Source organism: Tinamus guttatus, unplaced genomic scaffold, assembly GCF_059628265.1.
Source record: "Tinamus guttatus ecotype Peru unplaced genomic scaffold, ASM5962826v1 Tinamus_guttatus_pri_ptg000397l, whole genome shotgun sequence".
In the NCBI taxonomy this organism is placed as follows: Eukaryota; Metazoa; Chordata; class Aves; order Tinamiformes; family Tinamidae; genus Tinamus; species Tinamus guttatus.
In genome coordinates this window covers 1,997,166-2,018,318 of record NW_028288931.1, presented here as the reverse complement: position 1 = coordinate 2,018,318, position 21,153 = coordinate 1,997,166, and the positions used below count along the sequence as shown (strand labels likewise).

Here is a 21,153-nt window from a genome sequence, read left to right as displayed (position 1 = left end):
GAGAAGAGGGAAGCAGGCGCCGCACGCAGCTGTACAACATGTCCTGAGAGCCGCAGCCATGGGAAGCCCCCAGGCACCCCCAACTCAAGGCTCGAGTGAGAGGCGCCGAGCGCTGAATTTCCCGCAGCGCCGGTACCTGCTGCAGGAAGGGATCTTCCTCCAGGCAGGCGCGTCGCAGCGGAGCCCTCCGCGCCGGGGCTGGTCACACGCGTTCAGGCTATTCTGCAACACAAAGTTAACACGGGTAAGAAACTGTTTTTTCTTTCAGGATGAATATTTTCCTGATGAGAACGCAGAAGGTAAGTGTTTTAAAAGCACACTGCAGACTCTTTGTATCTGGTTCCAGGGAATATTCATGTTGGGCATGTTAGAGTTATTTCCAAATGTCTAGCAAGGAGGAGTGTGATATCGGGCGCTCAGGCTGAGCTTTCTGCACTGAGGGATGTTTATTGTGGCTCTGTGTGTTGGTTTCAGGATGATGCCAGAAGCTCTTCATACCCATATTGATATTGGCATCACTGCTCCATACTCCACGCTCGTGTGTTTGGACTACTGTCATTCCGAGCAGTAGCATGTGGACAGAACGAAAAGAAATAAAGCAAATTATCTTTCCTGTGGCATTTGTACCAGGCGATCTTTAGCATAAAAAGGATTACAACACACAGCATGTTTTAGTATGGTCAGAGGGACAAGCTGGCATGATCAGCTATTTCCACAATGATGCCAAAACTTCTCTTGCAACTAAAACAAGGAATCGTAAACAAAATAAAATCTGTATAAAATAAGACATTATGCTTTTTCAGCATACTAGCAAGTGAAAGGTTAAAGCATTATTGACTTTTTTTGTGTAAATCGTGTCATTTGTTCATATTAAGTGATCATTTAAGACATTTTATTTCTCTGCAAAGATTGAAGCTGTCAGAAATTCTTGTGATGAAATATTCAAGCACAGCACTTTCCAAGTGCTATATGAACTTTGCAGTGACTGATTGCAGTAAAAATAATTTAATTTTCCATTATCTAAGTAACCGGTATGTTAACTTATGAGGCGCAGAGATTCTGAAGGGTCTCTCTCATTGAAGAAGTCATCAGAAACGATGCTGCTTTGTGCAGTGCAGTGCTCGTCTGACAGCTGGAGTCAATCTCACCAGTGCACTGATATAGAAAACGTCTTTTTCACTTGCACGTTTAATTTCCACTGAAGCTGGTGGTGTCATTGGGCTGGCGTGAGTGGGCTCGCAATCAGATCTAATTTGTGGCAGATTTCTCTGCTGGCTGCCTTTGCCATCAGTAACGTGGTAGCAGAAATCTACCACATCTCCACATGCCTTGGCTGCATTTTGCTACTGCCAACAGGGCTCATTTAGTTCACTTCATTTAGTGCGTTGCCTCCGTTTGCTCCGGGGTCTGGCACTGTTTGGAGCTCTCTCCCCTCTAGTTTTGAGCACTGCAAGAGCTGGGGTTTCCGCTGTTGCACTTTGGTGGAATATTCCCATTCTGGGAGATGTTTTGCTGTCCTGGCGGTCCAGCTGGCAGCCGGGACAAGGATTTGGGAGAGCTCAGTCAACACCGCAGAGATCCGTCCTTGTCATTCAGCCTGAGACACAGCAGATGTGGGAAGGGAAGGGAAGGCCTGGCCTGGCCTGGCCGGTTGCTACGAGCCCAACACATTATTTTGAACCTCAGGGCTTATCTGAGTTATGTCAGCTTAATGGAGAGAGCTATACCAGAGCAGTCAGGACAAGAGTTATTTTGCCATTATAACCAAACCCTCTCCCTGAGCAACATAACACGAGCAATAGCATTTTGCTGATTTTCAATCTCTTGCCAAGCGTTCAGTACAACTTCCAGGCTGCCAAGTGTGCTCCTGGGATGCTGCATAAACGCAGATACCGAGAATTTGAGATGATCCCGGGAATGCTGGCTGTGATCAACACACACCAAATTGATGCTGGAGCCTGCTTAAGCAAGAGATGCCTCGACATGGATGGTGATGGCTGCTGAACTTTGGATACCCCAGGAGGCAGTTGCTGCCCTGCTGGTCCCTGGTGAGCTCTGAAAGGCCCAAGTCCATCTGTCTGCACAATCCACCTCTCCAGAGCGGGCTGCTGTCAGCTTTAATGACAGCAGTTAGTCATTAGAGCTGCACTTGCAATGTTTCCGTGCCGAGCTGCAGGAAATGAGCGCTGAGATTCAAACGCAATACCCTGATGCTGTGAGATTGCCCCACGCCAGGGCGTGAGGTAACCGGACAGAGGCTTGTGGCAACAGTCCAGAGCCAAGGGGAAACACAGCGCAGGGCTGAACAGCCCCTGCTGCAGCACGTGCCAAACGCCCTGGAGCTGCCGACGGTCAAACCCCGACGTGGAGCAGGAGACGCTCTGCAGAGCCGGGCGTGGGGCTCGGGCTCCTCTCTGCAGGCTCCTCGGCTGCATCTCAACATTGAGGGAGATTTTGCAACTATGGCCAGCACCGTCCCAATCCCCTTGCGAGGCCTGAAGACAAAGAGCAGCGGGAGTCGGGTCGGTGGAGTCAAGAAGTGGCAAAAATGGGTCTAAAATACCTGGACAGAGGTTTCTAGGAAGTTGGTCACTGTTGACTGTTATTGCGGACAGCTGCTGTCTTTGCTGAGCTTCAGGAAACACGCAGACCACAAGACAGTTGGCTACAGCCCCAGCGCAGCAGCAGCCGGCCCCGCACGCCAGGGCTCTCGCTCGGGGCTCGCTTCGCTCCCGGCACATTCGGGAGCTGTCGGAGCAGCCTGTGGCTCATGATGTTGGGACGTTTCCCCTTTTGAAAGGCAGCTGAGGGGAGGGAGAGGCAGCGGCTGGTTTGTTCTGGGGGAAGGGAAGGTGCTGCCAGGGGTGTTTCTTACCTGGCATGAACATGAGGCGACAAAACGCAGCTCAGCCCTCGGGAAAATGCAGTTAGTTTAAAGCGCAAGTATAGTTAAGGCAGAAAAGAGTTAAAAGCAGCATCCAAAAGGCAAGCTTACCAATGTCATGACTTTAAATGCATTAAGTTGCATAAAAGTAGAAAAGAATCTATGGCATGGCTGTCACAGAATGCACCAAACAGCTCAATATCTAACCAAGGAAAAACAGGCATTTCCTTCTCCCAGATCTCTGCTAAAAGCACGCACAAAGCCCAAGCCTGGGCATGCAGGAGGCTTCCTAGGTTCAGGTGATCTAGCTCCTGTCATGCCCGTGTCTGTCTGTACGTTGTACCTGCATTCTTATATACATTCTAGACCACAACTTTTAGGCACTCTGATCCTGTGCTTGCTCTGGTGATCCCAAGACAGGCTCTGCTCCCCGTCAACAAAACCTTGGTGCGTTCGGTTCCCCCACGCGCTGCGTGCGGAGGAGCTGGGGGACCCGGCACGGCTGTTATGCGGAAGGCAAACGCGACCACACGGAGAGCAGGCCAAACGCTGCTGCCACAGAAATAACTGCTGGGGACGTTACTGAGGAAGGGCAGGGCTGGGCAGCACGGCTCGGCTGGCGCTTCCCTCCGCGACGTCCTGATCTTGCTGCAGGCGTTTTCTCCTGTGTGCTGGTCCCTACACGGACCTGGCTTAGACACCGTTTCCATTCGGAGCCGCGAGCAGGAACACAGCCCTGTGCAAACACTTCCAGACGATTGTGCCTCCCCATTTCAGTCACCCCAGCGCTGCCTGGCAGGTCGTTCCAGCAGCAACTGCTCTGTGTGGCCCCGTTTCAGGACGGAGATGGCAGCCAGGTTCTTCTCCTTCTTGTTTTGCAGGGTGTGTGACAGTAAAACACATCTAAAGGCTTTTATTCCTGTGGCCTGCTGAGGAACAGGAGTGAAATCAACTGGAGAGAAAATGGGAAGCATTTATAATTCACCTTTGACACAGGGATTATGGGGAGAGCAATGCAACTTTAATGTGGCCAAGGTTTATAAAACTCTAATGGGCAAGCTTAAATGTAAAAACGCTGTCATTTTGTATATTTAAACATGCTTTGGTGAAGAGTAAATGCTTCAGAATGCACTCAGCGTCCCCAGGGGAGCCACGCTGAGTCTACAGCAGGGCAATATCCCTGCTCCTGCTCCAACCCAGCCACTTTCCTGACCCCTGGAACGGCATCACTCGGAGCAGTCGCTCTGCAGGGCCGGTTGCCAGCCACAGCACCGGGTCAGCAAGAGCATCCGCAAGAGCCTCCTACCTCCGGGTCTGCTCCAGCTGGGAGCCGGGAATCTTGGAGGCCACGAACAGCTGGAGCAGGAGTCGTGTGGTTGTGAGCATCACTGCTTCCCTCTCGTGGTGAGAAAACAGCCCGAGAGACACGGGCTGGACCCACAGCCGGGAGGGACAGACACTGCTAAACCGGGAGAAACCCTGGATCTCTGCTGAAAAAGGGTAAAAACCGGCTCCAGTGTTTGGAATGAGGACCTCAGAGCAGGTCTCACCAGGCTCTTTTTATTCTGCATGTCCTCCTCTAAGGGGAGAGGAGTCTCTGAGCTGGTTGAATTTACTACGCTTTGTGCTCCAGCAAGTGTCATTCTTCCCCTCCCCTTGTTCTTTTTCAGATCATCTGAAAAAAAAGAAATGCAAAAGGAAGAAGAAAGGCTCTCTGCAAGCTCCTGGCCCCAGCTAATCACTATGGATATATGTAAGGCACAAGAAAACACGTCCCAGTGCGGCACGGACGCCATGCCCCTGGAGTGCTTCATGGTGCTCAGCACACAGGCACAGAAAATCAGCATTGCCACCCTGTGCTGCCTCTTCGGGACACTCTGCATTCTGGAGAACTCTTTGGTGCTGTATCTGATCTTCTCTTCCCCCACAATTCGCAAAAAGCCTTCCTACCTCTTTATCAGCAGCCTCGCCTTGGCTGACATCCTGGCCAGTATCATCTTCGTCTCCAGTTTTGTTAACTTCCATGTCTTTAATAAAACTGACTCCTCTAAAGAATTGTTCCTGCTGAAGCTGGGAGGTGTCAACACCTCCTTTACAGCCTCCCTGAGCAGTTTGTTGCTGACAGCCCTGGACCGTTACATCTCCATCAGCCGCCCCTCCGAATACAAGTCTCTGGTGACAAGGAGGAGAGCGTGGGTAGCCCTGGGCGTGCTCTGGGGGACATGTGTGACCGTTTCCTCCCTGCCCCTGCTGGGCTGGAACTGCTGCACGCTCAACTCGGCCTGCTCCGAGCTCTTCCCCTTTGTGGACAACAACTATTTGTCGAGCTGGATCTTCCTCGTCGTGGCGCTGCTGGCGTCGATCGTGTGCGCCTACGCGCACGTGCTGCGCAGGGCCCGGCAGCACGTGGCTTACATGGGGAAGCACCAAGCGCAGGGCGGGAAGCAAAGCGCCAGGATGAGGATGGACGTCATGCTGGCCAAGACGCTCGTGATGGTACTCACCGTCCTCATGGTGTGCTGGTCTCCCGCCCTGCTTCTCATGGTCTACAGCGTTTTTGGGAAGCTGAGCGATCCGCTTCGGAAGGTATTTGCCTTCTGCAGCACCCTCTGCCTGCTGAATTCCATGGTGAACCCCATTATTTATGCCCTGCGCAGCAAAGAGCTCTATTCTTCCCTGAGGATGGCTCTTTCTCGGCTCAGGAGGCAGCCGAGGGCCACGGAGGACAGCCCTGAAGCAGAGAGCACTCACAAGTCCTCAGCAATAGAGACTGTCTGTGAAGAAACATGTGTAACATAGGGAGGCAGCTGTGGAAAGTCTGAGCTTGGGCTGGTGGAAAGAGCCTGGTTCACTTTTCTTTTGGACGGTTTTTCTCTTCTCTTCTCTGAGTACATCCTATGAGACGATTGATCCGATGCCAACCATGGAGCCAGCTCCCTCTGATGTTTTTCTTAGGCACTGGGGCATAAGGTGCACAGGCAGGGAGAGCTGGTCCCTGTGCTGTGCTGTCATATGAAGGCTGCAGAAATACCAGTGCCACAAAATGCTCTGCCAGTCGAGAGCCTCCTGCAGACCCCCACGAGGCAATGGATAGGGGACGTTTTTCTTTCCATGATGTCTTCCTCACCCTGTCTTAAAATACAGCCAAACTCATGCAAAGCAGGAAACTTCAGGCGCACCAGGAATGTCAGGGTGTCCTTGGACTCTCTCTAAAACCCTTAGGCAGGCATAGTCAAAATTGAGCAAGCACTATCAGCAGAGTGCTAATAGCACACACTGAGTGGCAGAGCTATTTACCTACATCTACATCTATTTATGTAGATGTCCTGAAAGCAGTCCCAAGTATTAGGTATTAACAGCGTGGTGATACCAGGTCCTGGCAATCAGGGAAGGACAACACCAGCTCACAAGGAGGCTCTGCAGCCTGTTAAAGCCTCGGTGCGTCGCTGAAGGGCCTGCACCTGCGCCTTTGCTGGAAGAAGTTACACCCTGCAAATCATTTCAGCAGACTTTTAAATTGTCCTTGTTAATCACATCTCACATAATTTGGTGTACAAAAGCTAGTGTGTCCGCACTGTGGCTTGTAGACTGCAAAGGTGGAGATTTTAAAGGTGAATCGGAGCCTGCAAAGACCATGTTTCAGTGTGTGGTACCGATATTTGTTCATTCAGATGTCACATATTTGGGTGTCGTGTAATTAAACATTAAAAAAGTTTTCAGCCTCTTTCTCCTTTAACCTCTAGTGCTCAAGATCCTCCTCTCTGGTCAACAGTTTCAAAACCATGATGGCCAGATCTTCTGGCTATAAGAAATAGATTCCTTTGCAAAATACACAAAAGCAGCAATTTTAGCTGGGGAGAACCACAGTTTGGTGCCAGTGACATAACACAGTCCCCCTGTGGAGCACCCGGCGCCGCTTCCCTGGGTCACGGCCTCGAGGCACTCGGACTTCGCCCTCTTCCCCCTCACACGCGGGACCCAGGGCCCACATGAGATGAGATGCTCCGGCTGCCAGTGCAGAGGCCGCAGGAGGGTCTCAGGCCCCCACAACAACTCTCTGGGGGACCCTTCTCTTACCGTGGCCCCACACGGGTGGGATGTGGGCGGCTGCGGGGGTTGGCACAGAGAAGGAGCAAGAAGCGCCGCTTCAGCGCGAGGCGGACAGCAGCCTCGAACCGCCGGCCCCTCGGTAGCAATGGCGGCCCGCGCGCGTCGCCTCTGCCTCGCTAGCAATGGCGGCCGCAGCGCGTCGCTTTTGCCTCACTAGAAATGGCGGCGGCCGCCATTACGTCACGCGGCGCGGGGCCGGGGCGCCATGGCGGCCCGCGGGCTCTTGTGGCTGGTGGCGGCGGCCGCGCTGGTGGGGGCCGAGCCGCGGTACCGGGCGGACTGGGCCAGCCTGGACGCGCGGCCGCTGCCGGCCTGGTTCGACCGGGCCAAGGTGGGCGTGTTTGTGCACTGGGGGGTCTTCGCCGTGCCGGCCTGGGGCTCCGAGTGGTTCTGGTGGCACTGGCGGGGCGAGCGGCGCGCCGACTACGAGCGCTTCGTGCGCAGCCGCTACCCGCCCGCCACCACCTACGCGGACTTCGCGCCCCGCTTCACCGCCCACGACTTCCAGCCCCGCGAGTGGGCCCGGCTCTTCCAGCGGGCAGGAGCCAGGTCTGCACCGGGGCGCCCGCCTTCGGGGGAAGCATCCATGAGGGAGGGGAGATCCCTGAGGGAATGGTGGCCCCCTGAGGTGATGTGGGTGTCCCTGAGGGGATGGAGGGATCCCTTAAGGTATGGGGAGTACCTGAGGGGCTGTCTGGTGTCCCTGAGGAGACGGAGGTGTCTCTGAAGGCTTGGTGGCTCCCTGAGGAGATGTGGGTGTCCCCGAGCCCCACCAAGCGTCCCTGAGTGGATGGAGGGACCATGCCGGGGTCCCTCGGGAGTCCTGAGCAAATGGCAGGTCTCGTGCCTCCTGAGTCCCAGTTGTCCATTCTTCATCAGCATCACAGATCATTTAGGCGCTTTATTCTTTTGGAATGTTCTTCTAAATTCAAAAGGTAATGAAAAGAGTCCCTAAGGAGGGTTCCACGCAGCACAGTCACTCAGTCCCATCTTTCTGTTACCTGAGTGAGCCTGAGGAATATCTAAGCGAGTTCCTTTGCCCTCCGTATCCCCCGTTCCTGCAGGTATGTGGTACTCACAGCGAAGCATCATGAAGGATTCACAAACTGGGGGTCACCTGTGTCCTGGAGCTGGAACTCTGTGGATACGGGGCCCCATCGAGATCTTGTAGGAGAGCTGGGACAAGCTCTCAGGGAGAGGTAGGTCACTGGCAGCCTTTGTGGTTCCTTTCATCTTTTCGCATTAAATTCTTAAGGCTGTTCTTGACAAACAGCTGCAAATGCTGAGTTTTGGATGCTTTGCTTACAAATCTGTGAAATAATGATGCTAGTAATTTAATTCTTAAGCCCTGCTGACAGCTTAACTATTTTCTCTCCCTTTTCAATGTTTTAGCAACATAAGCTATGGACTGTATCATTCTCTGTTAGAGTGGTTTAACCCACTCTATCTAGCTGACAAAAAAAGTGGCTTCAAGACCCAGAGCTTTGTTTTGCAAAAGACAATGCCAGAACTTTATGATCTTGTCTTAAGGTAAGAGCTGCAACTGGTTAGGACTTAAGAATATTTATAGTGTAGAGAAAGGTCCAAACTGTCTGCAGAGAAGAGGGATGACAAATGTTACCTTTTGCAAGGTGGCTGTTTTCTTATTGGTAGTGATTTGAATTAATTAGAAAAAATGGGTCACTTTTTGCCTCGTGAACAACATAGCTTATGCAATAATGTAGGGAAAAGGTTTAGATGCAAGAGCGCTACCCTTTAATGAAGTGTTTGTGTATGATAGCTTTAAAAGTGGAGCAAGCTGCTTAATATTGAGTAGAAAAACAATTTCACTGTGATTTACCTTCTTGTTTTGCTTTCTTCACTTGACAAAAATACCAACTGTGTACATCTTTTACTCAGAGGTCATTATTTCCGATAAAGATTGTGCCTTCTATTTGCCAGTGAGATGCAATCTTCCATTTCAGAAAAAATGACATCCTGTATTCAGGTGTGATCAACACACTGTTATGATATGATAGCATAAAACTCCTCATAATGTCAGGCAATGGGAAGAGGAAGTGAAAATAGATTCCAGAAGTAAGAAAGGCAGTGCTGTGGCAGGCTTCCTTCGGGGTAGAAGAACATAAGAAGCCATTTTGAAATAACATTCATCTCTCTGTTAGATACAAACCAGATTTGATTTGGTCGGATGGAGAGTGGGATGCTCCGGAGTCGTACTGGAATTCTACCTCTTTCCTTGCCTGGCTTTATAATGATAGTCCTGTCAAGGTATCGTTCTCCTTCATGGCTTTTACTGGTGAGATGGGACTGTGGTCAGGTCAGAAATCCATTTGACCACATGTTTTATTCTTTCATCAAAAATAAAAAGCCTGTGCTCTGCTCTTGTGAGAAGGCTCTGGTACCTAAATCAGAACTTGCAACAGAAGGCGTAGGCCTTAGATATTTAGCCTTCTATCCTGAATGCCTCACTTAACTTAGGAGGGATGAATGCAAGCTGAAAAGTTCAAGACAAAATGCTCTCCTGAGCTGTGGTTCTCTTTTCAGGACACTGTTGTTGTGAATGATCGGTGGTGTAATAATTGCTCCTGCCATCATGGAGGCTACTACAACTGTGCTGACAAATACAAACCAGGTACCCTGCCGACGCACAAGTGGGAGATGTGCTCCTCTATTGACAAGCTTTCCTGGGGGTATCGAAGCAACATGCACACTGATGAGTTAATGGATGAAGCAAGTATCATTGAGGTAAGAAATCTTAAGTCAAAATAACACATGTGGGCAAATCGATGAGAACTGGAGGTTTCTTTCCTCCTGCTGCTTGCAAAAAGAGTTGTCGTGTTTTTTGCAGCACTGGTGAAGTTAAAGGAGTATTTGCTGGGGACAAAGCTTCCTCAGTTGCCTGTGTCTTCACTGTCAGAGGTGAAGATAAAACATTTTGTTACCTTGGTTTATCTGTCACAGGAGCTAGTGCAGACTGTGAGTTTTGGTGGCAACTACCTTCTCAATGTGGGCCCTACAAAAGAAGGGGTGATTGTTCCCATCTTCCAAGAGAGACTTCTGGCACTTGGGAGGTGGCTGGACACTAACGGGGAGGCAATTTATGAATCAAAGCCATGGAGGGTGCAGATGGAGAACAGCACAAACAGCGTCTGGTAAGGACTCCGTTGCTCAATACCATTCTGAAACACAAAGCTAACATGCAGTGAGACTTCCAGAGCTGACATTTCTTTCTTGTTATTAAGTTTAATACTCTCTGGAGCATTGCCATTGGGTGTGGATGGTTTTTAGGAAATATCCTACAACCAGAGGGCTTATTCCCTGCCCTCAACTGTTAGGTAAGGAATATATTGCTGTGCACATGCAGTTGGAAAGAATGTCCAAATGTGTTCAGCCTAGAAAAGCAGAGCTGTGAGAAGATCAGCAAGAGGCGGCGTGTCCACTCTGTTGACCACAGCCTGAAGCAAGGACAGATGAGCAAATGACGTCCACATTTAGGAGGCATGCGTGGACTTTGTGTGGTTTTCATCAGCCAGTGCTGACAGGATAGACAGTGGGTCCAAAGTGATACATTTTGGAGTGACAGGGAAATAGGTGACCCCTGTATGACAGCAGTAGGCAAGCTGGTGTTCTCGTGTTGTCTGAAGAGGTCATGCTCGTGTCTGGCTCTCTCGTGTGGAGCTCTTCATGTTGCTGAACTGTTGCTCCCTTAGGTATACGTCTAAAGGACCAGTGGTCTATGCCATCTTTCTGACCTGGCCCCAGGACAGTCTGTTGAAGCTCGCTTCACCTGTTCCATCCCCAGACTTGCAAGTAAGGAGCTTTAGAAGCAGCTAATACCCCTTGGGATCCCATCTCGGGTACATGTGCCCTAGGCAGGCCGAGCCTCGCTTCATCTGGCAACTGGTGGGAGCGCAAAGGTTTCATTTCTTGCTTCTTGTCCTGCACTTCTGTTCTATAGAACAGTGGATTGGACTCGGCAGGACGGGCCCATAGTCCACCACAGAATGGGTGGGGGCTCTTCTTCCCTGCCATCTTCTGCTCCTATTGACACAGTGAGAAGGAAATGAAAAATGTCTCGCTGAGCAGAAAGGATCTCTGGTTGCCTGTCTCAAAATCAGATCAGGTGCATTGACCTGCTAATTGTAATTGTAATTGTACGTGACGCAAATGCTGGAATGCCCTTTGCTCTAAACAAACACAAGTGGAAACTTCATAGTTAAAAAGAACTACAGTCAAATGTCGCCAGAGTATCCATTGGGTTGCCCTTTGTACACTGTGACTTATGGCAGAAATACCCCAGACTGCTCTGAATGTGCAGGAACGGTGTAGGGACACTGCAAATGTGTTGGGTGGAGGAGGATGTCCAAGTGGAAGGCCACCATACAAGCTAAAACTGAGTGTCCCCTCCCTCTTTCTGCAGGTGACCATGCTGGGTCTCGCAGGGGCTCTGGAGTGGCAGAAGTCCCCCGATAAAGGAGTGCTCATAACGTTGCCCCATGTGCCTCCCTCTCCTCTGTCTGCTCAGTCTGCCTGGACTGTCAAGCTTGAGGGTGTGGAATGAGAGCTGTGGGTGGAAGCAGCAAATCTGCCTGTGCCTTTCTCTTAACTTGAGGCTAAGCCATTTTTTTTCTCCAATTATTGTCAAATAAAATGATTTTCTCTCAGTAGAACTGCTCTCCTAAGGCACTTTGTGTGTAGGTACCGGTTTGCATGCACCTCATTTGTGCGGAAAGGCCCATGGTGTTTGAGGTGGTTGGTGAGCCAAACACCTCGACTTGCAGCGACAGTTTGTGTTTTAGAGCAGAGCTTCCTGGCAGATGTTTGTGCCTCACTGCTGTGACTGAAGGTGCTGAAGCTGGACAAGAATCCGAGTTGGGATGTCAGGTCGCTCCGTGCGCTAGCTGGGCGCATTAGCAGTGCCCAAATTTGGCAGCTCACTCAGCTATAACGAATAAACTAATGGGGAAGTCTCGTACGTGCTGTCGGAAGCCCTGCTGTGACAGGGCGCTGGAAAGATGTTCCATTCCAGAGCCATCTGATCGCTGCGTGGGACGTACTGTTGGATAAGAAGCTGCTGGGTGAACCGGCTCCTATTACTTTCCATCATGAGCAGTTATCATGGATGGTTATCGCCGAGGTGGATTAGAAGTGATTAATCTATAGAAAGTTGTAATTAACATTATCACAGGTTTGCTAGGAAACCTTCAGTTGTATTTTGGTGGTGATAGCTATAAGCAAAGGCCAGTTTTGTGTTTTCATGTGAGCCGGAGAGAGGAGCCTCTGCTCCGAGTTGAACCCAGGCCCTCATCCGCTTCAGTGAGAGTTTCCTATGTTGATCCTGAACTTCTCTGAACAGGATTGAACAATATGTGCTTCAAAGCTGGAAATTCCTCCTGATAGCTTGTTCTCTGCCGCACGCACGGTTGCTGGGGCGTTGCAGAGGGTTTAGGGTTTACGTTGCTGCTATTCCGTGTGCCGCCAACAAGAGCTGCGCGAAGGCTCGTGGCGTGGAGCGCCGTGACGTGCCGGGGAGGCTCTTACTCAATTGCCAAATAACGGCCCGTACCGGTGAGGCAGGGGGGACTTCGGAGAACCGGGGCCGAACCTGTGACGCCGAGGCGGAGGGCGGCGCCGCCGCGGCCCTCCGCGTCGCCCCGTGCCAAGGCAAACAGGCCGTGTTTGCGCAGCGCGCAGCGCGCCCCGCGCCGCTATAAACGCGGGCGGCGTTGGCTCCCCGCAGCGAGCGGGACGATGCCGTGCAGCGCTATGGGCTCTCTGCCCCGCGACGCTGCCCGCACACAGGTACCGCCCGGAGCTCCCGTGGAGGGAGCGGGGGAGGCCGCACCGGGACAGGGACCGGGACCGGGCGCGGGGCTCCCGCCACACGCGGCGGCGCCGCCCCCGCGTTACGTCATCGCCGTGGCCACGCCCCCCTCAGAGCACGAGGGCGGGCGCGGTCACGTGAGGCGGGCGGGCTGTCATGGCGGCGGTGCGGCGGTCGCTGCCGCGCTGGGCGGTGTCGCTGCGGCCGGTGAGCGGCTGTCCCGTTGTGCGGTACCGGTCCCGTTGTGCGGTACCGGTCCCGTTGTGCGGTACCGGACTCGTTGTGCGGTCCCGGGCCCGGTGTGCGGTGTCCCGGTGTCCCGGCCCGCTCTCGAGCTGTCGCTCTCTCCGCAGGTGAGCACCGCAGCGGCGGCCGGCGCCTTCCCCAAGCGCGTCAAGGTGGTGGAGGTCGGGCCGCGCGACGGGCTGCAGAACGAGAAGGTACGAGAGGCGCCCGGTCACTCCGACGGGGCGCGCGCCCTCCCCGGCGGCGGTTCTTGCGTGAACCCGAGGCCTCTGCTGCGGTGGATGGGCTCCCTGTGGAGGAACGGCGGCTTCAGCTCATTTTTCTTGCCCCTTTCTCCCCCAGACCATCGTGCCAACCCAGGTGAAGATCGGTTTGATCAACATGCTCTCGGAAACCGGGCTGCAGGTCATAGAGGCCACCAGCTTTGTGTCCCCCAAGTGGGTCCCGCAGGTCAGTGCTTGGATGGGGTTTGCTGGTCTTTGCTTGTTAACGTGGAGTAATGTGATAAAAAGATTCTGCTCGCTCCAAAATCCTTATTGCCAAATCCTGTAACTGGGCAAGAAGCAGCAAAGTGTAATAAAGGAGCCTGCAATAACCTAAACCTTCCCTTTGGACCCTGAATCTGAGCAAATTCAAACACAAACAACTTAACGTACACATGTATGTGAGCTTTGCAGGGGGTGACTGAACTATGACCCTTTAAAGCGTGCAACGCTGTTTCCTCTTAGAAGACCCGTTTCTCTTATGGCTGACTTGCTGTTCCATTTAAAAATAATTTTGAAAACTTATTTTTTTATTTTGCAGAAGTAGATGAATATCTTGATTTCACCCTTAAAACTCTGTCCTTGTTTCACATGCAGATGGCTGACCACACTGAAGTTATGCAAGGGATTAATAAGCTACCTGGTGTTAGTTATCCTGTCCTGACTCCCAACCTGAAAGGATTTCAAGCAGCGGTAAGAAATCAGAGCATTTGCATGTTTGCAGTGGCTTGTGCGTGTGTTTGCCCAGGAAAGAACATTTCAACTTTGGTTAAGGGTGGAAACGTAGCACATTCTTTTATTTAATAAGTAGCGGTTTCACCTGTTGGCTCCTTTAAGGGAAGTTCTACTGTTGTTTATGATAAAAAATAGTTTGTTGCATTTTCTTTTAAGAAAAAAAGAAGAGGCTCATGTTAATTGGCAACAGTATTTCAGTCTCATCTCCATGTCGCCCAACTCTCCTGACTTAATCCAGCAATTGTAGCTTTTCTGCTGCATCTGTAGCTTGGCTCTTCTCTTGAGGTCACGCTTGGGTGTCTCATGTTTTTGCTGTAGAATGAACTGAGGAGAGAACTGGGTAGTTGGGGAAAAATCTTCTCTTGTAAAAACAAGAGAACTGTAGTCAAGATTGTGCTTTTATTTCCCTTGGCAGTCAATTTTGTACATTTTGACTTCTATTTCCTATTGACAGGTGGCAGCAGGGGCCAAAGAAGTGTCTATCTTTGGAGCAGCATCGGAACTGTTCACTAAGAAGAACATTAACTGCTCCATAGAGGAGAGTTTGGAAAGATTTGATGAAGTTATGGCAGCAGCAAGAGCAGCCAGCATTCCCGTGCGGGGGTAAGCAGGGTGCCCGCTGTGAGCTGCACAGAGCGTACGAGAGGCTGCGTGGGTCACGGGCTGGGGCTAATTTAGACTTTATAATCTCACTTCACTTTTTTAATTGAAGGTTTTTGTTTTATTCTTCTCAACTATAGCTATGTCTCCTGTGTTCTTGGCTGTCCCTATGAAGGGAAGATTTCTCCAGCTAAGGTTGCGGAGGTGAGTTCATCAGAAACACAGGCATCATTTTTGAGAGGTTTTGGGTTCCCTTGCCTGGCCGTGAGTCAGATCCTGGTGGCTGATGGAGATCCTGGATCACCTCCCTGAAGAAGAGAGGAGCCGTCAGCTAATGACCACCTTGGAGAGGGGTGGCTGGATCTAGCTGAAGTGGTTGGGGGCATTCAGGGAGGTCTGTGGTCTGCAGAAGAATCTCCCAGTGATTAGCCAGGCTCCTCTGCATGCTTTGGTTACGCTGTGTGGGAGGTATTCAGCCCTGGCAAAGCTAGTGACAAAGCAGCTTTCTCAGTAAGCCAAAACCTTGCCTTTTGGACAGGTCTCCAAGAAGATGTACTCGATGGGGTGTTACGAGATCTCCCTTGGTGACACCATTGGCATTGGGACCCCAGGCAGCATGAAGGAGATGCTGACAGCAGTCATGAAAGAGGTGCCAGTTGGGGCTCTTGCTGTTCACTGCCACGATACCTACGGGCAAGCTCTTGCCAACATCTTGGTAGCACTTCAGGTAAGGTGGTTTCTTTGCAGTACTGCATCTTTTCTTGAGTTTCTTTGGAACTTGGCGCTTTAGGAACAGGACCATAATCTGTCTTTTGATTAAGAGGACTTTGCAAATGTTCACAGATGGGTGTCAGTGTGGTTGATGCTTCCGTTGCTGGCCTTGGAGGCTGCCCTTATGCCCAAGGAGCATCAGGAAACGTTGCTACGGAGGACTTGGTGTACATGCTGAACGGCCTGGGGATCCACACGGTAAGAGCCAGCAGCCTTTGTGGTTCTGTTTGCCTGGCTGAAAGCCTTGTCCTGCCGTGGCCGTTGCTGCAGGCGCTGTTGGGAGCGTTTCCTAATGCCCCTTTCTCAGAGCAAGTGGGTGGCACAAAGGGCCTTGTTAAAAATACCCTTCCGACTCCCTTTCCCCCTGTGATGAGCTGTTACTAGGTGGTTTTGCGGGGCAGAACTGGTACTGAGGTGTTGTATCCTTTCTCCCCTAAGGGTGTGGATCTGCAGAAGCTGATGGATACGGGTACATTTATTTGCAATGCTCTAAACAGAAGAACTAATTCCAAAGTGTCCCAGGCAAGTTGTAGACTGTGATACTGCATCAAGTTCGCACCTGAAGCAAGTTGGAGGAGAAAGCAAGGATCTGAAGTTGGCCTGGTTTCCCTTCCTCTCTACTCCTCTGTTTCTCCATGCTCTGAGAGAAAACACTTAATTCACTAGGATCTATGAAGAAATGAAAACAAACAATAATAGAGTATCCAGCCTCGAGCATGTTAAACAGAGAATGAAGTGCTGCTGAACGAAGCTCAAAACAGTGTCTGGTAAATTCTACCTCACAAGTATGTTGCCATAAGTGACCAGCAGAGGCTAAACCCCAGCCCTTCTGCTTAGAGCACTTCTCCACGTCAGCCTTGACCCTTCTGCCTTTCTTTTTCCTCCTGTTGGGAACAAAAGCTACGACTGTCAAGACTGAAATGGAAAGCTGCTCCTTTGGGATCCACAGCGAGTATCAAGGAGCAGCTGTGGATGGTTCTGTCTTAGCCCTTAAGGATTGTAATCAAGGACTGTATCTGTTGTAAGATACTCTTAAATAGGTAGAGTAATAACCCCATTATTTAATATTCTAATATACTAAAAAAAAATGTTTAAAGGAAGCCAGGAAAAGAGCTTTGTGGCCTCGCTCAGTCCCTGTGCCTGTTCCTGCAGCCCTCACTCATGGAGCGAACCCTGTGCTCCTGTCACCTTGCGGCAGGTTTATTCTATATGAACGTGTGCAGGGGCTGGAGCAAGCTCTGTGCTATCCTTCGGGTTTAAAATAAATTATTTAATAGTTTATTTTTGAAAGACAAGTGCACAATATTGTCTTGGGGCCTAGGGGGTGGTATTTCTACCCCCTTGCTGTGTGTTGCTTGAACTCACCTACCGCCTCCTCCGTGTCTCTCCCTGCTTAGCCTTAAACCCTTAAAACAGCCTTAAACTCTTAAAACGGCCTTAAACCCTTAAAGCAACGTTAAAAACCTTTATCTTTAATAACCGCTTCCCCTTTCCAGCGCTTCCGGGCCCGCGCGGGGCGGCCGCCAGGGGGCAGACGCTGCAACCCCCCCCCCGCGCACATGGTATCGCCTAGCCCCGCCCCCTCCGGCGAGCACCAGTAGCCGCAGCCCTTTTCCCGCGGCCCCCCCCCCGCCCCTCCGCGTGGTCGCGCCCGCGCATGCGCGTTCGCCCCGCCCGCGCCCTGGCGGTGACGCGTTTCCATGGGGCCGCGCGGCGGGGGGCGGGACGGGGCGAGCCGCCCTTAAAGGGGCCGCGGGGACAGCGTGAGGCGGCGGCGGCGGCCGGAGCGGCGGGTGAGCGAGCGGGGGAGGCGGCTCGGCTCGGCTCGGCTCGGCTCGGCTCGGCTCTGAGGTAGCGCTGGTTTAACCCCCCCCCCCCCCCGCAAGTAGCTCCATCCCTGAGGCAGCCGCGGGCCCTGAGGTAGCGCTCGGCCCCGGTGCCGTCCCCAACCCCGTAGACGGTCCCCGGGCGCCCCGGCGCTGCCCCTCGCTCAGCCGCCTCCGGCGACCCCCCGCCCGCAGGTAGCCCCGGCTCCCGGCCCCTCCGGTGGCCACTGGCCCCGCGGGTAACCCGGCCCTGCGGCCGCACCACGTCTGCACCTCGTGTCCCGTGCAGCGCTCATCTCCAGGGCAAAGAGTGGATTTTATTTTGTTTTTATTTTGTTTTTATTTAGTTTTTATTTTGTTTTTATTTTGTTTTTATTTTGTTTTCCTGGCCTTTAATTTGAATGCCTGTGGCTGTGTCTTTCCCTGGAGATGCCCTTGCTGGCTGCTAGAGCGGCGCAGGGCAGCCCGGCAAGGGAACCAGCTGCCTGCCGGCCGGTTCAGATTATTCTTTTAGTGGTTTCAGCTGGTTGCTTTGCTGAGAGTGTGTTTCCATTAAGTTTTCCCTCCGTATTCCCTGATAATGAAGCCACTTTTCCCTTCTGCCTGCTGGGCAGGAGCAGCAGGAACTGCTGGGCTGGAGGTGCTGGGGAGACTGGTGTCTCTTTAGCCCTCTGCTTCAAGGGACAAAGGTTCCTTTGTAGGATATTTTCCACGTTTCTGCTGGTGTTTGCCAGCAAATATCCCTGCGAGCTGCAGTGAGCCAGCGCTGCTCCCAACTTCCTTTGGAGTTAGAGGCCAGAGCTGGGGCACCGCTGCAGAGGCAGGGGAGAAAACAGGGGACAGTGCGAAAAGGATGGAGCTGGGGCCCCTTGTAGTGACCCCCAGGGTAATGCCATGGGGTGATGCCTGTGCTTGGGCTAATCAGCCCGGAGGCTGAAGGATATGGGTGACGCCAGGATCTTGGCTGGCTTCAAGCTGTGACAAATGCTGGAAAGTCAATAAATCCTCCCAGACACGGATGTGGGACCTGCAGGTCTGGGACCTGCCCGGCCGGTTCCTGCCCAGGGCAGCGCTGACGTGTGACGGTCCCCGGAGGCTGTGGAGCTCCTGGCATTGCGTGGTCGCTCTGCGCTGAAGAGCCCTCCCTCCCCAGGTAGCGATGGCAGAGAAGATCCTGGTGACCGGCGGCGCTGGGTACATCGGCAGCCACTGTGTGCTGGAGCTGCTGGAAGCCGGCTACGTGCCCGTGGTCGTGGACAACTTTCACAACGCCATCCGAGGTGCGGAAGCCTTTCCCCCCTTGCGCAAAGCGCTCGGCCTCTGTCAGCCCATTCTGGGAACTCGCCCGTCCCCGTGCTGACCCCCTCTCTGCTTTCTCAGGGGCAGGTGAGCTCCCCGAGAGCCTGCGGCGCGTGCAGCAGATCGTGCAGCGGCCCGTGCTGTTCCAGGAGCTGGACATCACGGACGAGGCGGCGCTGCGGGAGCTCTTCAGCAAGGTGAGAGCAGAGCGGCCGTGTCCCGGGGTGGCTGCGTGGGCTCTCTGAGGGGCTCGTGCTGGGAAACAGCAGAGGGAGGCGAAGGGGGCAGGAGGCTGGAGGAGAGGAGAGCACTGAGGAGCTGCCGTGGCTGCTGAGTGTCTCTGCAGGCAAAGGAGACAGCGTGGGGTGGCTGAGAGGCACTGCAGGAGAGACCTCTTCCTGGCTTCTGCCTTGAGTCTCTACCTTTCTGTCTGAAAATGTTCCTCCGGACCAGCAGGCCCTTGCTTCTGTCACGGAGTAGATTAACTTTAATAGATGAGGCCCCTTTGCAGCCAGAACCAATCATGGAGAAAGAGCAGGAGCTGCCCTCGCGCTGGCTGCGGCGCTGACGCTCTTTCCCCCGCTGCAGCACCGCTTCTCGGCCGTGATGCACTTCGCGGGGCTGAAGGCCGTGGGGGAGTCCGTGCAGCAGCCCCTGCTCTACTACAGGGTGAACCTCACCGGGACCATCCGGCTGCTGGAGGTGAGCGGAGCCAGGAGCCGCGCGTGGCCCGAGGGGAGCGGGTGCTGCGGGGCAGGGGGTGGCAGGGACATCCCAACAAATGGGCGATCCAAAGGGCAAAGGAGCAGAGCAGTGGGTGACACTGCCATTGTGCTGCCACCGTCTGCATTGAAAGGCCTTTGCTGAGCTGCTGCCTGCACGGAAAGGAGGCGAGTGCTGCTAGGAAGCATAAAACCTCTCCTTGAGGTTCCTGAACCGTGCCCCTGCGCTGGGGACTGGGATGGCTGGACCTCCTCTGAGCCCCAGGGGACTCAGCCCAGCCTGGCCTGGCCTGCGGGGTGCCTGGGGAGGGCCGGGGTACATGGCTGAGCTGGGGACCCCCTGGCTCATAGCAGGTGGCACCTGCTCCCGCAGGCCATGGCCGCGCACGGCGTGAGGAACATCGTGTTCAGCAGCTCCGCCACCGTCTATGGAGACCCCAAGTACCTGCCCCTGGACGAGAACCACCCCGTCGGAGGCTGCACCAACCCCTACGGCAAATCTAAGTACTTCATCGAGGAGATGATTCGGGATCTGTGCAGCGCGGAGAAGGTGAGGAGCCCTGTGGAGACACGCAGGGCTGCGGCGTCTCCCCTGGGAGCGCTCCGGGGTTCGGGCTGTGCTGCACAGTGCCGTGTAGCCCGAGGCTGTCGCCTGGAATCCTGTGCCCTCCCCAGACAGCAGCATGTGTGTGCGTCTCCGCAGGACTGGAACGCTGTTATCCTGCGCTATTTCAACCCCATCGGGGCCCATGAGTCAGGCATGATTGGAGAAGATCCCCAGGGGATCCCCAACAACCTCATGCCGTACGTGGCCCAGGTACCGGCCGGCAACAGCGCTGAGGGCCCCGCATTGGGGTTTGCAGCGGGGCTGCTCCCTCACGGCCTCGTCTCGTGCAGGTGGCAGTGGGACGCCGGGACGTCCTGAGTGTCTTTGGGGCTGACTACCAGACGGAGGATGGAACGGGTGCGTGGCAGCTCTGTGGGGTGGAGGTGGCCGTCCCCACCAGGCAAGAGGGCTGTGTGCTCACTGTCCATGTCCCCACAGGTGTCAGGGACTACATCCACGTCGTGGATTTGGCCAAGGGCCACCTCGCGGCTTTGAAGAAGCTCAGGGAGAACTGCGGCTGCAAGGTAGTGGGAGCCGCGGCCGTGGGGCAGGGAGGGAGCCCCAAGCACCGTGGGGGACCCGTGGCTTCGTGGGCGTCACGGCTCTGAGCTGGTCGCCGGCCCCTCTGTCCCCGCTGCCCCTGTGTCCTCAGGCTGAGCTCCTGGGGAGGCCTTGCCCTTCTGCTCGTGCAGAAGGAGCTGATGCTTGTCCCTTCTCCTCCTTGCAGATCTACAATCTGGGCACGGGCACCGGTTACTCTGTCCTCCAGATGGTCCGGGCCATGGAAAAAGCCTCGGGGAGGGAGGTAAGGTTGAAGCGGCAGAGGCAGCGGGAGCCCCCGCAGCCCTCGAGCACATTTGGCAGCTGCTGGCTCTGCTCCTGCAGCTCCTATCCCCTCCCTGCCCTGGGAGCCCCCGTCCCCACGCGCTGCTCTCCCCGCAGATCAAGTACAGGATCACGAGCCGGCGCGAGGGCGACGTGGCCTCCTGCTACGCTGACCCAGCGCTGGCCGCGCGGGAGCTGGGCTGGAAAGCTGCCTTCGGCTTGGACAAGATGTGTAAGAGCAACCCCTGCCCCGGGCTGCCGTGCGCCCCGGCCGCCCCTGGCGCTCACCCGCGTCTCTCCCCTCCTGCAGGCGAGGACCTGTGGCGCTGGCAGCTGCAGAATCCCTCGGGCTTCAGCAAGAACTGAGCTGGGGGGTCCTGCCCGCGCTCCCCCGGAGCTGGCGATAAACCGGGATGAATTTCCTTCCCTCCCCGCCCCAGC

General features: G+C 53.9%; 4 protein-coding genes across 4 annotated transcripts; all 4 read left to right on the top strand.

Annotated features, from left to right (window-relative positions):
* The first annotated feature begins 214 nt into the window (after positions 1–214).
* CNR2 (cannabinoid receptor 2) lies at positions 215–5,841 on the top strand. Its single transcript, XM_010224784.2, has 2 exons — positions 215–244; positions 4,555–5,841. Exon 2 carries the CDS (start codon positions 4,574–4,576, stop codon positions 5,681–5,683), a length of 1,110 nt encoding a protein of 369 aa, XP_010223086.2. The 5' UTR covers positions 215–244; positions 4,555–4,573; the 3' UTR covers positions 5,684–5,841.
* A 1,356-nt stretch (positions 5,842–7,197) lies between these two features.
* FUCA1 (alpha-L-fucosidase 1) lies at positions 7,198–11,557 on the top strand. The gene is made up of 8 exons (XM_088531117.1): positions 7,198–7,543; positions 8,059–8,193; positions 8,387–8,524; positions 9,157–9,262; positions 9,539–9,739; positions 9,956–10,146; positions 10,705–10,804; positions 11,415–11,557. The coding sequence occupies exons 1-8, from the start codon at positions 7,200–7,202 to the stop codon at positions 11,553–11,555; spliced, it is 1,356 nt and encodes a 451-aa protein (XP_088387243.1). The 5' UTR covers positions 7,198–7,199; the 3' UTR covers positions 11,556–11,557.
* A 1,384-nt stretch (positions 11,558–12,941) lies between these two features.
* On the top strand, positions 12,942–15,988 carry HMGCL (3-hydroxy-3-methylglutaryl-CoA lyase). Its single transcript, XM_088531116.1, has 9 exons — positions 12,942–13,033; positions 13,180–13,258; positions 13,407–13,514; positions 13,925–14,020; positions 14,517–14,665; positions 14,803–14,866; positions 15,201–15,389; positions 15,506–15,631; positions 15,872–15,988. Exons 1-9 carry the CDS (start codon positions 12,975–12,977, stop codon positions 15,971–15,973), a joined length of 972 nt encoding a protein of 323 aa, XP_088387242.1. The 5' UTR covers positions 12,942–12,974; the 3' UTR covers positions 15,974–15,988.
* A 1,162-nt stretch (positions 15,989–17,150) lies between these two features.
* GALE (UDP-galactose-4-epimerase) lies at positions 17,151–21,084 on the top strand. The gene is made up of 11 exons (XM_088531115.1): positions 17,151–17,226; positions 18,413–18,539; positions 18,640–18,755; positions 19,147–19,260; positions 19,654–19,830; positions 19,984–20,097; positions 20,178–20,244; positions 20,326–20,411; positions 20,615–20,692; positions 20,830–20,944; positions 21,023–21,084. Exons 2-11 carry the CDS (start codon positions 18,419–18,421, stop codon positions 21,076–21,078), a joined length of 1,044 nt encoding a protein of 347 aa, XP_088387241.1. The 5' UTR covers positions 17,151–17,226; positions 18,413–18,418; the 3' UTR covers positions 21,079–21,084.
* The last annotated feature ends 69 nt before the right edge of the window (positions 21,085–21,153 follow it).